Raw genomic sequence first — 16,769 nt, 5'->3', positions numbered from 1 at the left:
CTGACGTCACTTGGGGAGCATGGGGAGAGAATGGCCAAGGTGTGCTCTGTTCAGCGCTGGGAGTTCCGCTGGGTCCAATTATGGCTGGATCTTACTGTCAGGAACTGGTGTTACCCAAGTGCAGGAACTCAAACTCAGAACTCAAACAAAGGCAGGAGATGAAGATCACATAAACTTAACTTTACTTGGTGAAAGACACAGGATAACAGTACTGTACATACATGGAACATAAAACCTGACACTAACTTAAGATCCAGCACTGAACAAACACACAGACAGAGTCTAAATAGTCACTGGAGCTCATCACCCAACCAGGCTCAGCTGGTCCTCACAGGTGACAGCACTCAGGGCAATCAGAGTCTTTGCCTCAGGTAGAAGGGAGAGTAGGAGATTGGCTGAGGCGAAATAGGAGCAGGGCAAGGAAGGGGCAGAGGCACACTCAGTGGCTAAACAGTCACATGATGGACACAACAGGGGCTGTGATCGTGACAGAGAGCGTCTGGCGAATCTCAATGGGGAGAGAGTTCCAGAGGGCAGGGGCTGCCACACTGAAAGCTAGGTCTGCATAAAACGAATTTACACATTAAAACCCCCAAATCTGATTGTAACAATTAAATTATGAGTTGGGTACATACCTAATAGAAATACTAGCATCGATTATTTTCATATCTGCATATCCTAAAATGTCAATGAACATCTAAAGCAAATTTGAATGTCAGTGGGTGCATCCTGAGTCTTCAATGACTCCTTCTGACCATGCTGCAAATCTGGTAAAACTGTTTGGCCCACCAATTGTCTTTATACAACTGTTAACAATGGTGGTCACTAGATGCCACATATGAGGCTTGGCGAGAATAACGTGAAAGGCCTTTAACGTAAATGGTGATAATTTAGTTCTACATCTCTACTACTCATCGTGATCCTTAGCAAGAGCCTCCAGAGGATCCAATACATTTAAAACAGCGCTGCTCAGATGAGAGTGCGAAAATACGACCATATTACACCCATCCTTCGTTCACTTCACTGGTTCCCTATCACCTTTAAGACTGAATACAAGATTTCCCTTCTCACACATCAGTGCATCTACGGTAATGCCCCCCAGCCCCCCCCCCCCCCCCACCTCAAAGAACTCCTCGCCCCAAAACCCGCCACTCGAAGCCTCCGCTCTTCCAACACTAACCTCCTTGTCCCCAACACCAAGCTCCATGGGCGACCGGGCCTTCTGCTATACAGCCCTATGTCTGTGGAATTCCCTCCCCGATCACCTGAGAGCACCACACAGTCCACTGATATTTAAAAAATCACACCCAGTGTGAAGTGGGCGGTGTGGTCATCACAGTGGTCATCATAGTGATGGAAGCTCACTTACAAAAAAAAAGGATTTTTGGAAGTGCATAATCCTATTTATAGGTTATTAATGTCATGTCATCATGTGTCTCGCTAGCCAATCACAGTGCTGAATAGAGTCAGCCAATAGAGTCAGCCAATCACAGTACAGCTAGGGGTCTACTAATGGGCCAATCACAGTGCAGGAAACTAATACTAATGAGGTGTCCCAACACAAAAAAAAATTACTAAAAACCTACCTTTTTAACAAAGCATTCTCTTAATTCTCTTGGGCCTTTTCTGCGATTCGCAAGAATGTAAAGTGCTTTATAAATAAAATGCATTATTATTATTATTATATTATTATTACATCTCACGATGAGAGCGTATCGTAGGCAGTGATGGAAGAAGTACTCAAGTATTGATAAAAGTATCAATACCGAAATGAAGAAATACTCTGTTACAAGTAAAAGTCTGCTATTCAACATTTTCTTGAGTAGAAGTACAAAAGTATTGGCATCAAAATGACTTAAAGTACCAAAAGTAAAAGTACTCCTTATATGCAGAAATTCCCCGTTTAACTTTTTTCCCCTTCAATGAATGGTTTCATTCTGCCAATTATTAAAGATGTTGGTACAAGATGTCAAACTGAATGTTTGATCTGAATCAAGTGAACAACGGAATATTGAATCTGGCAGACAGACACTGGTCCTTATGGGAACTTAATTATATAAATACAAATAATTATGTACATTTCAATTCATTTATTATAGTAACACGTTGGCTGTCAACTGAATCTGAATCTATAGGGATTGGGCTAAGGGAAGCTGTGTATCCTTAGCAATTAGAATAGACAGCACAGTATGGGAAATCTACATTAATCGCACCATTTATGATTGATCATAAAACACACACACCACACCCTCTGCTGCCTTTCCCGGAGGCTTCTTTGTCACAGTCCGCCTGAAACACTGAAAACCCCTCCGTTGTTATGGCCTGGTCTGGCATCTCATCCAAAAGCCCATTCTTTGTGAGGTAGACTACAATCTACAATGAGGTCTTGGTGGTAGGCCTGCTTGTTGTGTTTGGATCTCAATGAAAAAACTCTGGAAGTGATCATCGAATCTCTCATGTTCAGTAATGTGGCTCGGTTACACCTGAAGTAGGCGGCTACTTTAAAAGTTGTAAAAAGCTAAAAAGCTACAATGTCATTAGAGACCAAAACAACAATCCATGTCGCAGTGCCATCTATCTTAACGTCTCTATCTATCTGTATATCTCTATCTTGTCTGTCCTCGGGTTTTGCCCAAATATGGAGATGGCTGAATAGTCATAGATGACTGACAAAATACACTGGCCTCCAAGTACTCTGATAATGGGTAGTGCACTACTAGTCTTGATGGACATCCGCATTAATCAGCCCAGTGGCCAGCTTGTTGTTTGTTTAGTTTTAGTTTTTTGCTTGCCAATTTATTGCCAATTATATAATTAGGTCTGGCTCTGCAAAAAGCTAAGCTGTCTATGTGAGGGTCTGTGTACTTCTGTCTGGAGCTGTCCGCAAACCGCAGGACTGCAGGACAGATCAGCGCCAAATTTGTATGTACAGTATGCTGCCAGTAGGCCACATAAGTACTTGTACATCCATTCATTTTCGTTCACAACGTTCCTCAAATCCCGTTCGGAACGGTTTTATACCTTTTGAAATATTTTACTTGAAATTTGGAGTCACATGTCATAGATATGTTATAGACGACATACATCATAGATGACTGGTGTCACTGTCTGGTCACATGATGTCTGAGATCCGGCAGCTTCTGTGGATCCGAGATCCACATTGTTTCCTAGTTTTTTGCCAATTTATTGAACTTACAATGAATTGTTTTGTTTTGTATTATTTTCATTTCTATAATTTGCCTCCTGCAAACAGTTTTACAATGTCACCAGAAGCAAAGAAAAAGCAACAAAAAAAGAAGTAATAATAAAGTAACGATAATAAAATAAATTAAGACTAATTCTTTTACTTTATTCTTATTCACACAGAATAGTTAAATTATGCTTAAATAAATGTAATAGCAAGTCCAAATGAAGTGAAAATGCATGAGAAATGGGCAGAGCACTACTTGAGACTGGGATAGAGACCCAATAGTGTTGAACCCAAAGCTGGTTTAAATGGTCTAAACATGCTACTCATGCAAACAGTGGGGGGAAAAAGCAGCAGTGCCAAACTACAATCCCTCACTCACCTCCTCTATGACCGTTTTCCTAGAAAAGAAAGGAAATAAAAGAAAAGGGGAAAAAAAACCTCAGACACAGAACTCTCATTATGATATCATTTGTTGTACACGTCTCAACAAAGGGGACACTGGATAATTTATGACATTGTTTAAGGTTTGTCTCTTCACTGCATTGAGGGGACAATAGGTAGATGTGAGTGTGTTGACGGAGTGCTGTGGGGAGGAGAGGCCAAAAACATCCAGTATGAACATTTTCCCCTGCATTCCAGTTTATTTCTATCCATCTTGGATTTCAGTCAATGACTTGAGCCCCGCCCCTCTTCCACTACAGCGCAGCACCCCAAATAAATAGCAGCAACAATGCATTTACAAAAGTGAAACTAAACCTTGACAAGTGTGCTCAGTGGAGCGCAACTCTCCACCAGAAGGCATGCCAACAGAAACATAATCTCACCCGCTGGCGGAGATGATGTGGATCTCAAGATCCACATGGGAACAGCGTGGCTTCATGTGGATCTCAGACTTCATGTGGCCAGCCTGTGATGTCAGTCATCTATGAACTATAAAGCATGACTCGCGGAAAGGTTTCAGCCCGATAGGAGCCCCATTGTATTTGTTCAAATATGCATTATGAAATAATGCATATTTATTTCAATAAAATATAAAATATAATATGTGAAGGAAATGTGGGGAAGATATAGGAAGATATAGACTGATCGGGTTGCGGTATTGCATTCACACAAACATGCAGACAGACATGACAGACATACCCTCTTATAGCTGGTTATCCTCCTACTGTGCCACGCCATCTTACACTGTATGACGTAACATCAAACTGCCTTTATATATCCACCCTCTTTGTGTCTCTATCTCTGAGACAATCTTTTTACAGAGGCAAAGTGGCTTTCCATTCTTCTCAATGAATATAACTCAGATGGATGAATATCTGGATGGACCTCAGGTGAAGTGTGCAGGACCACTTTACTTCTTCAGGATCTGAAGTACTGTAGGACGAAGATTGTGCCCAGAAGACGCTACTTATTATGGTTCGCATCCTAGCAGAGCCAAGCCAGTGGGAAACCACCAAGATGTCTTCTCTCCCCCCTCTGATCTCTTTTGCTCTCTCTCTATTGTCCATATTTGGTTATATGACATCACACATGATGTGGACCCAGGAATAGCCTAGGCGACAACCAAAAACAGACTGGTGACAGTTGGTAACCTGGACAGACAACAACTTGGGCAGGAAGGTGAAGATGCCCAGTCCCTATCTTCTGTGAGGAAGAACCCAACAAAGCTCCGAACAAACTGACAGAAATACCCCCAGGAGAGCCAGAGGATGAACTCCCCAATAGGTCAGGCCTAACGATGACGACTGTGGCAAATGGATTATAAGCAACGACAACTGAAAGATGCATTTGCAAGCAAGGTCTACAAGAACGAGTGTGGCCTCAATCCTTTAGGTCTCAATGGCATGCTTGGCACAGAGCACAGCACACAGAATCCACTCCTGGTGAGATGCAGGAGCCTACCCTGGAGACCAAACTTCTCTAGCATCAAGTGGCCTCCAGCAAGCCAGCACAGAAAGTGGCACCAGTTCAACAAGGATGTGGCCAGAATCATTGAAAGACAGGCGGCTTTAGATGATGACCACCATCATTGTCAGTTTCGCGGCAGACTGATTCAGTGTTGAGGTATCCACTCCTGGGGAGATGCAGGAGCCTACCCTGGAGACACCCCAGAGTCTAGAACCTCCATCTACTAAGCTTCTCTGGGTACAAGACGATGACCACCATCAATGTCAATTTTGCGGCAGAGAGATTCAGTGTTGAAGAGGGGAAGACCATCACACACAACTACAACCATGAACCGAAGTCCAGACAAGATCCACCAATTGTGGCAAGAGCCTCAGATGCTGTCAAGACAGTTCAAGATGGCAACTGAGGAGAAGCCAACCACTGGCTGAGCTCCATAACATCATCAGGAAGAAACTCATGACCCTGAGAAAATGGTAGTAAATATGTTTTTGTGGATCCCCTCCCAACGATGGTCAGGCCTGAGGTCACAGGCAATAACAGTGATTCCCTGAAATAAAAACAAATGGAGAATTGGAGCCCTTGCGGCTTAACTGTGACTAGAAGTGTGAGCCAGAAGGGTTGGGTGTGTGATCCTTCAATTTTACCATCTCTCAGGTGGTGCTGGAAGGCATTTTGGGGGCCTCCACAGCTTCTGCCACCCGTCTTCGTAGCAGCTCAGTTGTTTTCCTCCTCACTGTCGTCAGAGCCTTTGGGACTGGTGGGTGAGTATGTGGGGGAATAATTGGGGGAGGTGGGGGAGTACATTGGAGACTCCGGGGAGCTCGGGCTGTAGGAGGGGGAGATGGGCGTGTATTGGGAAGAGTTAGGGGAGTAGGAGGGTGAGCTTGGATTATAGGTGGGTAACTTGTGTAACATGTAATCTGGGCTGGAGGTAGAGTAGCTGGGGCTGCTGGGGGTGATGTTGAGGGAGGAGGATGGAGATATAGGGGAGTTGGAGGTAGGGGAGTAAGAAGGCAAATAGGAGGGGGAGGTCAGGGAGGTGGGTGAGTAGCTGGGTGATGTCAGGCTGCAGCTTTGCACTATGGGGGAGTACGATGGGGAAGTGGGGGAGTAACTCTGGGAGGGGGAGTACGATGGGGAGGTGGGGGAGTAACTCTGGGAGGGGGAGTACGATGGGGAAGTGGGGGTGTACGATGGGGAAGTGGGGGAGTAACTCTGGGAGGGGGAGTAAGATGGTGATGTGGGTGGATGGGGAGAAGTGGAACTGTAGTTGAGGCTCGTCGGAGAGTAAGATTGGGAGGTCGGGGAGTAACCTTGCCTCTGCGGGGTGTAGCCACCAGAAGAATGAGGTGCGTATGTTGGGGAGGTAGGCGAATGGCTGGGGGATGTGACTTCACCTGGAGAGGGGATGTATGGGCTGGCTGGGCTAGATGACTCAGGAGACCCAGCGGTAGGGGACCAAGCCGGCGAGTAGCCTGGAGAGAAGCCACTCACATCCGATCCTGCGCTGGGTGAAAAGCCTGCTGCTTCTGGGGTCATGCCGCTTCCAACACTAGGAGACCATGCACCATATGCTGGGCTCACTCCCGTGTTCCACTCGGTCGTCATGGGGCTGGGTGTCGAGCCAAAGAACATTCCAGTGGTTTTGGCCACGTTGATGCCAGGGATGTTTGTGGGGATCTCCATGCCATATTTACACCTCTCAGCATCCAGCAACAGGTCGAAGCAGCCCGTTCCGGCTGTAGCCAGCTGACCAAGCATGATGTTCTCAGACACACCCTTCATCGGGTCACTCTCTCCGTGGTACGCAGCTTCCATCAGCACATCCACCATCTCCTCAAATGAGCACTTCATGAGAGGTCCTGTGTCTTGCCGGTTGATGCCATGACGTGTTATGGGCATCAGATGTCCTCTGCATGTCATGGTGTCACATAGCAGAGCCAGGTGGCGGTAGTTGACGTAGGAACCATCAAATGAGATGACGTGGTTCAACTCACGCTCAAGAGCCTTGCGCGCAGCCTCAATACCCAGCACAGTGAAGATCTCCACAATGTCATTGGAGGTGGTCCTGGCAGGATCCACATCCTTCTCGCTGAGGACCTTCATGAGTCCCCCTCCATCCGTTTCAAGTATCCACTCCTGCTGGTACTCAAACTCGCCCTTGTCCGTAATGATGATCTTTTTCTTGTTATCTGTCTGGGGCTGGTGCATGTACACCTTGCTGATATGCTCAATGCCCTGTAATGTTAAGTCAGCCAGATTGATTTCGATGCACCTCAGTAAAACATCATCAGACATCTTTTCCGCCACGTCCTCGCCCTCGTGGAACTTGTTCTCGTCGCTCTCTGCTAAACGGATCCGCAGAACCAGCTTCTCCGCATTGTCGTCGTTGAAGATACAGTTCAGGTCATCTCCGAAAGCCACATTGATCTTTTCCGTGATTTGCTCCATGGTGAGCTTGCGGTCATTCATGTGCTTGCGGTCCAGCTCAATACGGTAAAGCCAAGGAGAGATGCGCCTAACGTCTAAGCCCTCGATGTCATAGAACATGCTCACCCACTCTTGGTCCTCCGTTACCACCGTGGTCTGGGGGTCTGGATCGTAATAGATGGCAGTGTTGGCTGTTACCTTGCGTAGAGTGGTATGCTCCAGTCGAAACAGGATGTCCTTGGCCTTCTCTGCATCGTTTGCAGCCTGGCCCAGAAGGTAAACTGTCAGTGAGGGCGTCTTGGGCCTCTTGGATATGTTGATCAGCTCCTTCAGACGCGGCACACCCAGCGTGACATTCTTGGCCGACACACCGGCGTAGTGGAAAGTGTTGAGGGTCATCTGGGTGGCAGGCTCTCCCAGTGATTGGGCAGCCAGGGCCCCCACCATCTCACCTGGGTGGGTGATGGACCGGTTAAACTTGTCCTCAATTTCTCCTAACAGCCAATTGAAGGCTTCTGTGGAAAGACGGAACTCTTCTATCATACGTTTGGAGCAAAGGGTGGAGCGCAGGTGTATGTTGAAGAGCAGCGTGGCATTTTCCTGCGCCTGTCTACTCAGAGGGTTGTCACCATTCACAATCACCAGCCTCTTACTCAGCTCCTCAACACCCTCGACCACTCGAAGAGGCTGGAGATCTGTGGGGGTGCGGGTGTTGACTTTAAATTTCTTCTGGGCATTCCAGATCATTCTGGTCAGGTTGCATGGCAGTGCCACCTTGCTGTCCCCAGTAGGGAAGATCGACCTGAGGTCCGCTCTATCGTTCTTCATCTTTTCAAATTCCTTCTCCAAGGAGCCCTGTACATCACGCACATTTGTTGTCACATCTTTCACCACATCCTCCTGCAGGATGCGCCTCAACGACCTGTCATTGGTGTAGGTAAACTTGAACTTCTTTTCAAAGTCCATGTTTGAGGGTTTAAGTGTGGCCATGTTTTGGAACTCCACAGCCTCTCCGGCCAGACCGTCCTCGCCGTAGCGCAGCTGGACCACCTGGTTTACGGAGTTACGTACCGTGGCGTCATACTTCACCATCACCGACTCCATAGATTTGATCAGACGGCGCTGGATGTAACCAGTCTCGGCAGTCTTGATCGCTGTGTCGATCAGACCTTCTCTGCCTGCCATGGCATGGAAAAAGAACTCAGTGGGTGACAGGCCGACCATGTACGAGTTCTCAACAAAGCCTCTGCTCTCAGGGCCATAGTCATCCTTAACAAAGTGGGGCAACGTGCGATGCTTGAAGCCAAAAGGGATACGCTTACCCTCAACATTCTGCTGCCCCACCATTGCAATAACCTGTGATATGTTGATCTTGGATCCCTTGGACCCAGCCACCACCATGGTCTTAAAGTTGTTGTATTCAGACAGGGACTTCTGAGCAGAGGATCCTGTCTTGTCACGGGCATCGTTGAGGATACGGTTGACCTGGTTCTCAAAGGTCTGCCTCAGCGTGCATCCTGGGATCGGCTCCAAAACGTTGTTGTGGGCTTTTTGGAGGACTTCTACCACATCGGCCTTGGCTTTCTTGATGGTATTCTGGATGTCAAGGTAAGTGTTATCATGAGCAATAATGTCATCAATACCGATGGAGTGACCCTCAATGAGCAGCCAGTTGTTGACTACAGTCTGTATGTTGGAGAGGAAGAGTCTGGTGATGTCGTGGCCCATCTCCAAGAAGGAGATGTGGACCAGAGAGCCAGCTGATGTTCCAAGAGACCTCTTACACAAGATGCCCATAATCAGCTCTCCATTCTCCACTATGACCTTGGTGTCCCCTGGAGAGATGTGTTTGTCAGGTCCTCTGTCCTCCTCGTCGAGGTGAGTGCTGTGCGTTCGGATGATATTGATGTGTCCAGGAATGATGAGGCTGAATATCTGCTTGCCTGTCCATAGGGGGCGGGGCTTGAGGATGGCTGGCTGGGGCATCCTCCCATCCCATGTGGAGAGGTACATGAGCAGGTTCATCATCTCACCTCTCTCTATGAAAACATCCCTTTTGGTGAGTTTGTGCACAGCTGTGAGTGTGTCCTGCACAATTCCCATAACGGGCCGGTTCGACTGGGGTGTGATAATCATACGTGGTACCATGGCCAGTTCTTGTATCTCTGCCTTAGCCTCAAGGGACTGTGGCAGATGGAGGTTCATCTCGTCACCATCGAAGTCAGCATTGTACGGGGTGGTCACACTGAGGTTAAGTCGGAAGGTGGACCAGGGAAGGATCCGAACTCTGTGCCCCATCATGGACATTTTATGTAATGTGGGCTGTCGGTTGAAGATGACAATGTCACCGTCGCACATGTGTCTTTCCACCTTGTAACCAAACTGTAGATTTATATCACTTGGATTGGGGTGGAATCGCAGGTCAATTCTGTCCCCATTATCACGGATAATATATTTGGCTCCAGGGTAGTTGCTGTGCCCTCTTCGGACCAACTCTTGTAACCTGCCAATATTAAATGGTGTGACAATTTCTGGGAAGGTCATGTTAGCTGCGATGGATTGTGGAACGCCCACTTCGTCAAGTGATAGGTTGGGGTCAGGGGTGATGACAGTTCGGGCAGAGAAGTCCACACGTTTCCCCATCAGGTTGCCACGGATTCGCCCCTCCTTACCCTTTAGACGCTGCTTGATGGATTTGAGCGGGCGGCCAGACTTTTGCATTGCCCTGGGCATGCCTGGAAGCTCATTGTCCACCATTGTGGCTACATGGAACTGAAGGAGCTTGAAGTCATCAGCGATAACATGAGCCGGGGCACCACTCTGCTCGTTTCGCCTCAACTGGTTGTTAATCCTGACTATGTCAGCCAGTTTGTGGGTCAAGTCGTCCTGGTTGCGGGCAGAGCCCTGCATGACCACAGCAGGCCTGACGGCCAGTGGAGGCACAGGTAAAACAGTGACAATCATCCACTCCGGCCGGGCAAACTTAGGGTCCATAGCCAGAATGATATCATCCTCATCTGAGATGCGCTTGAAGATCTCATGCACTTGCGAAGGAGACAACAGGCTCTTCTTCTCTTGAGAGTCTTCATTGACGTGCTGCCACTCGGCGTATAGCTCTAGGCCAGAGCGCCGAATACGGGGCTGGTAGTACCCACAGCCACCATGGCCCTTCTTGCATTTGTCAACCTCTGTCTCCCCCTGCTTGGCCCCAGATTCCATTTCAAAATCCATCTCCTCTCCTCCTTCACAGATAGTTTTGCTTTTACACAACTCGTATATGTGTGCCAAGCGCTTTCTGGGTTGCCCTTTAGATTTGGACAGGATTTCTCTGATCTTTGGATTATTCGAATCCACTAATAGCTTGGAGCATTGGTAGCAAACACATCGGAGAACCATCTTAATCTGTGCCATGAAGCCGACATGGAAGACTGGCTTTGCCAGCTCTATGTGTCCAAAATGGCCTGGACATTCTGTCATGTTACCGGCACATGTTTTACACCTTCCAGATCGTTCCATGACCCCTTGCCTCGGGTCCATAAGGCCACCAAGTTTCGGACGGCCTCCTTCTGTGATTACGGGGTGTTCAAGTCCACCTTCCGTGACAGACATGCGTTTAATCTCATCGGGGCTGAGGATGCCAAATTGCACTCTCTTGATGAGGCGCAGTGAGCATGCGCTGTCGCCAGAGGGTGGTCCATGCATCCTGTCTATTCAATGATACGTGTCCTACCTCGGCACACTGCTTTGTGAGAATGAATTCTTAAATCTCTCTATTTGTCTTTCTCTCTTATCTATTTCCCCCTATCTTCTATATTATCTATATTTATTATTATCTCTAATAGATATATGTCTCTAAATTTAACTCTGTTTTCTTTATCACTCTAAGTCGACATCTAGAGAGACAAGAACCCCACAACACATCACACCTCCTTATATAGCTTACTGAGCTCTGGTCTGACATCACACACAACACAAACTGTTGTCATGCTCGCCTAGCAACAGGAAAGAAAAAACAGTCAGGCATGCATGTGAGTGCAGACTATGCCAGACTATTTTGGGAGGAAGTGGCTGCATGTCACTAAAAGCTGCTTAATGACATTTTGTCTATTTGAAAATTCACTTTAAAGGACAGTCGTGTTGGCATTGTGATGCCATTGTGTGATGTCATCATATCAAAACGTCCACAAAACTCTTGTGTGTAGTATGTCTGTCCGGCGGTCAGTGCCCAAATATGGAGATGACTGATGTCATAGTACTGACGTCATATATATGACTGACATAGCGTGGCTGGCTTCCAAGTGCTGATAACGGGTACTATAGTTACTGTAAATAGAATAGAATATAATCTATGTTATGCATGGTATGTATGATGCTTTATGGTATCATTTTTCTCTAAAGAGCACAGAGTTAGGTTCACGCATGCAGTAACTATGGGCTGTTATCGTGAGATTTTGACAGACTGGTAACCAGTCAGTCAAAGGACAGTTCATACTTCCTCTATAGCATCGTGTTCAATCAAATTATACAGTGTACTGTGCACATCGACAAACAGGTGACCAGACAACAATGTGTGATATGTCTTCTTTTATCAATCATTCAAACATAGTGTTTGTTCATACGCTTGTCCACCAGGCTCATTGACTTCAATGCATTTCATCAAACTTCTGTCTCCAGTTGCCTCCCACTCCCAGATGCATCAATGGCGAACGTGTCTCTCCCTTCGTGAAGATGTTCCTTGATTGGGTCGAACTCCGTGATGTTAGACTGACATAGGCAGCTTTCCTCATTGGATTGAAGTCTGGGGAGGACGGGTTCTTCCCCATACACAATGTACAGTAGTACAGTATACTCTGAGTGTGGTGCTGTGATGTTTTGACTTCTCTGTATTTGAGACACAACTAAAGTTATCAGGAAAAACTCAGAATATGTTGGACTGGTTTATTTCTTCTCACACTCTGTAATTACACACTGTAATTAAGTTAAAGCAGCAGTACAGTATGTAGTTTGGAGTATCAGTGGTCACTTTGGACACAAATAACATGGCATCTGCAAGCATGTCCGGCGAGGACGCGCTGTGATTGGCCAATCCATCACTTTGGCTGGCAGTTCTGCCTTGGTGCCTTGGCAAATGACAGTATGAAACTCATTGTTTCCCTTATACATAGTAATGCAGTCAAGGCCCTAGCAGGGACCCCCCTGAGTCTATACATTTATGGAATGATGATTGTTATTGCTTAAACATGTAACTTTATAAGTTTGTGGGACATAATATGTTATATAGTTGTTGATGATGACCCTGTGGGATTTATATAGAAGTATATATGGCCATGTAAGAGAGAGAGACTTTTTTGTCTGTTGTTATTGCAGTGAATAGATATGAATCATAAAATACAGCAGTATTATTAACCAAAAAGGTACAAAAAGGTGTAGTACTTAATCTTTTTTTTTTGCTCATGCCATTAATTATATGTATGCCTTTCACAAATGAATGACTACTGCTAGGGCAGGGCCTATCAATATATGATAACATACTACATGTTATTGTTGGCTTAATTTTTTATGTAGCGCTACCTGGGAAAAATCCACCAGCCGCGACCGGGACCGACCGACAGAACCGACGGAGTCATTCCTGAATTATTGTGAAGTTGGTGTGTTTTGCTGAAGAACGCACACCTTTTGCATGCATCTACACATTTCTGTGGCCCACTTAACAACTCATTCAGTGCCAAGTAAATAAAAAAATAATTGCCCATAGTGCCAGATCAATTTTCTTACCCTTTCAAGTAGTCACAGAATATATATCTCCAGTATGATCGATCCCCTGATGGCTGCTAACCACGGAGGGTTTCACTGTGCTTCCGTGAAGAAGAAAAAAAATGTAATTCCGTTGCCTTTATACCGTTGGCTGCGGCCCTGGTGCATACGGTGATGTCAGTTAGTGTCAGTCATATCCATATATGCAGTTCCAGGAGGGGTTCTCTGATGTCAGGGCTGGGTATGTTAGGTATCTCCATGTATAGCCGTCTAGGAGAGATTCTGTGATGTCAGACTTGTGGAGGTTGATTGTCTCCATGGGGATCTCCATATATGGGAAGGTTGGGATCGAATGGGTCACTAAAGGTCGGGACTGAATAGGTAATTTATCCCATTATATAGGTTTCTGGGCATCCTGCCATGATCCACCTTGCGGTGTTATCCATCTATGGCTAATGCTGGCAAGTATGAATGTTCTTTACACAATTTACACTGTTTTTATTCTCTTTAAAAGAGAAGAGCAGGGAAATCCTCCAAGTTGATACACAGAACTGCTGGCAGTGATGTATCATTAATGGTGTTAGCTTGCCCTTAGCAATAGAACTGTATCCACTGGAAAGAGAGACGTGTGCAGATAAGAAGGTCCAAGTTTTAAACACCAGCTTAAATCACAGGCTGACAGGAGGGAATATTATGTGAAACTCCATAATATCTTTCCCACGGTGCTTGTAGCACCGTGGGAAAGATATTATGGAGTTATGCCCAAGATATTATGGAGTTATGCCCAAGACTTCCCACGGTGCTTGTAGCACCGTGGGAAGTCTTGGGCATACAATAACAAATCAGGACACACCTGCTCAAATCAACGTAGTCAGCAACGGTTTGTGTTGTGTGTGATGTCAGACCAGAGCTTGGTCAAACCTATATATAGTATTTTTTGTCACTCTAGTCTGTGTATTTAACACTCTATTTGTATCTACTTAACATTCTTGCCAGTACATTTAACATTCTTGCCATTACTACTTAACATTAACCAAGGTTTAACCTGATTAGCTGCCATCAGTTGTCTTGTTTTGTTTGATTTTTAAAAGGGAATTTCTCATATAATAACACATGAGTGTGCCTATGGTCGTTATCCGTCTGGAATTAGCGGACCAATCGCTTTCTCCACAAGGTTTCCAGTATTCTGCAGGGGAAGGGACGGCAGAAGAGGAAATGCAAGAGAAAGCTCTGGGCCTTGCCAAGGCCACCTTGACTGGGAGGACAGACCTAGAACGAGCAACCGTTCTACACAAGCACATCGGTAGTAGAGCCATGGGAGACATGGTCATTGAGACTTTTCGACTAAATCCAGAAGGGGCTGAAGACACGCTTGGCTCAAGAGAGGAAACCTCTGAAACTCAATGCTCGAAGGCTGAAACAGACTGTAAGGAGGGCTGCGAGGGAATCAAGTCTCAAACATTCAAGCAGCTATCAGACCCGATCTCCTTCTTCAGTGGAAATCCCTCAGTGGAAATTGTCCACGGTATCATGCACCTCTACAAGACCAATACGATGACGTCACTTACTGAGGATGTGAGACGTAGTGCCATGCTGTGCCTTCTAGCTGTTCCAGCTACCATGACCAGCCATGACCTTATGAAGCTTGTGGCGCCTTATAATGATGTAATGGAACACATGAAGATTATACGTGATTCCACCCCTGACCAGTTTATGGTGCTACTCAAGTTCAGTACTCAGGCAGATGCAGACACTTTCTACGCTGCATCTAATGGCCACCAGTTCAACTCAATAGAGGAAGCAGTGTGCCATCTAGTTTATGTGGAAAGGGCAGAAGCAATCAAGTCTGAACAGGGAGCAAGTCTGCCAGTGATGGAGTTGACCGAGCTGCCTAAGTGTATTGTCTGCCTAGAGGGAATGGATGAGTCGGTTAATGGCGTTCTCACCACCCTCTGCAACCATAGCTTTCACATCCAGTGTCTCCAGCGCTGGGAGGATGCCTCGTGTCCTGTGTGCAGGCACCGTCAAACACCAGAATCCGTGGAGGAGAACAAGTGCTTTGAGTGTGGCGTGCAGGAGAATGTGTGGATCTGTTTGATCTGTGGGCACAACGGCTGTTGCCGTTACGACAGTGTACATGCTCTTAAGCACTTTGAGGAAACGCAGCATACGTACGCTATGCACCTCACCAACCAACGCGTCTGGGACTATGCAGGAGATAACTACGTCCATCGACTTGTGGCCAGTAAGACCGATGGAAAGATGGTTCAGTATGAAAATAAAGTTGATGGAGACATATGCCATCAAGAGAAAATAGAAGCACTGCACTTAGAGTATACCTACTTGCTGACAAGTCAACTGGAGTCCCAAAGGATCTACTGGGAGAATACCATTTTTCGTCTGGAGAAAGACACAGGCGACAAGATCAACAACATGAAGGCTAAGTTTAACGAGACCCTAGAACGCTGTGATAACTTGGAGCGACGGCTGGGAGAGCTGACCAAGGAGAAACAGGGCATGGACAAAAAGTATCCCCAAGTGAACAGGCGTTTGACGAAGCTGAGCCAGGAGCTGACGGAGGAGCAGGAGATGAACCGCTGTCTGAGAGCCAATCAGTTGCAGCTCCAGGCCCAGTTGGCAGAAGAGGAACGCAAGGCAAGGGAGACTGGAGAGCATAAGGATGGGACAATAGCAGAGCTGCAAGAGCAGCTGAGAGACTTGATGTTCTCCCTGGAGACTCAACAGCAGATTGAACGCCTGCCTTCAGAGGCTCGCAGTGAAATTCAGGGAGGGCATATCAACGTTTCTGCAAGCCCTTCAGACAGCACCTTAGGGGCAGGTCCCTCCTCTGTCAGAGGCAGGCAGGGTCATGCCAAGAGAAGGAAATAGTCAGCAATTAAACAAGAACTGACTTACTTCGATGCCCCCTGTATGGACATGCATGTTATGACTTCACTGTACGTGTGCTCACGTTGTGCTCACTTTGTTATTGAAATGAGTGTGTTTAAATATTTCAGATAGTATTTGAAGAGGAAGGTCACGGGTGAATATTTCAATTACTGATAACTCATTTTGTAGAACAGAGTATCTTTTATGAACCAGATGAGGAGGAACTAGATTTGGGTGGTTAATACAATATAAAAATGTTCAGTAACAGCAATGATCCTATATGGGATGGGCTGAAGGACCGGCAGGGTCCAGAGCTCTAGAGTCTAGAGCTCTATATATGGAGCTGACTGATTTGTTTGCGCCTGATGCCATGATGACACATAGACCAATCACTACCATACATGGAGTTTGGGTTGAGGCAGGGAAGAGACCCGAACTCATGGTGTGAGGGGCGCGAAGGGGCGCAAACCTCTAGTGCGTGTAAAATGTCTGAAGAATACATACCATGTGCACGCATCTACCCATTCTGGACTCCTCACTGCTGGTAGACAATTGTATAAACAACAAGTAGCTTATACATGACATTACATTACATTAC

The 16,769-nt window shown here is 46.4% G+C and overlaps 2 protein-coding genes across 2 annotated transcripts; one reads left to right on the top strand and one right to left on the bottom strand.

Annotated features, from left to right (window-relative positions):
- Window positions 1-5,812: 5,812 nt before the first annotated feature.
- On the bottom strand, window positions 5,813-11,230 carry LOC308101363 (DNA-directed RNA polymerase II subunit RPB1-like; the record flags this gene model as incomplete). The annotated part of the gene is made up of 1 exon (XM_080450788.1): window positions 5,813-11,230. One exon carries the CDS (start codon window positions 11,228-11,230, stop codon window positions 5,813-5,815), a length of 5,418 nt encoding a protein of 1,805 aa, XP_080306914.1.
- A 3,165-nt stretch (window positions 11,231-14,395) lies between these two features.
- Window positions 14,396-16,171, top strand: LOC308101792 (BRCA1-associated protein-like; the record flags this gene model as incomplete). Its single annotated transcript, XM_080451268.1, has 1 exon — window positions 14,396-16,171. The coding sequence occupies one exon, from the start codon at window positions 14,396-14,398 to the stop codon at window positions 16,169-16,171; it is 1,776 nt and encodes a 591-aa protein (XP_080307394.1).
- Between the last annotated feature and the right edge of the window lie 598 nt (window positions 16,172-16,769).

Source organism: Gymnoscopelus braueri (assembly GCF_963280865.1).
Source record: "Gymnoscopelus braueri genome assembly, chromosome: 15".
Classification (NCBI taxonomy): Eukaryota; Metazoa; Chordata; class Actinopteri; order Myctophiformes; family Myctophidae; genus Gymnoscopelus; species Gymnoscopelus braueri.
The sequence above is the reverse complement of the archived record's forward strand: the minus strand, read 5'-3'. Positions and strand labels throughout refer to the sequence as shown.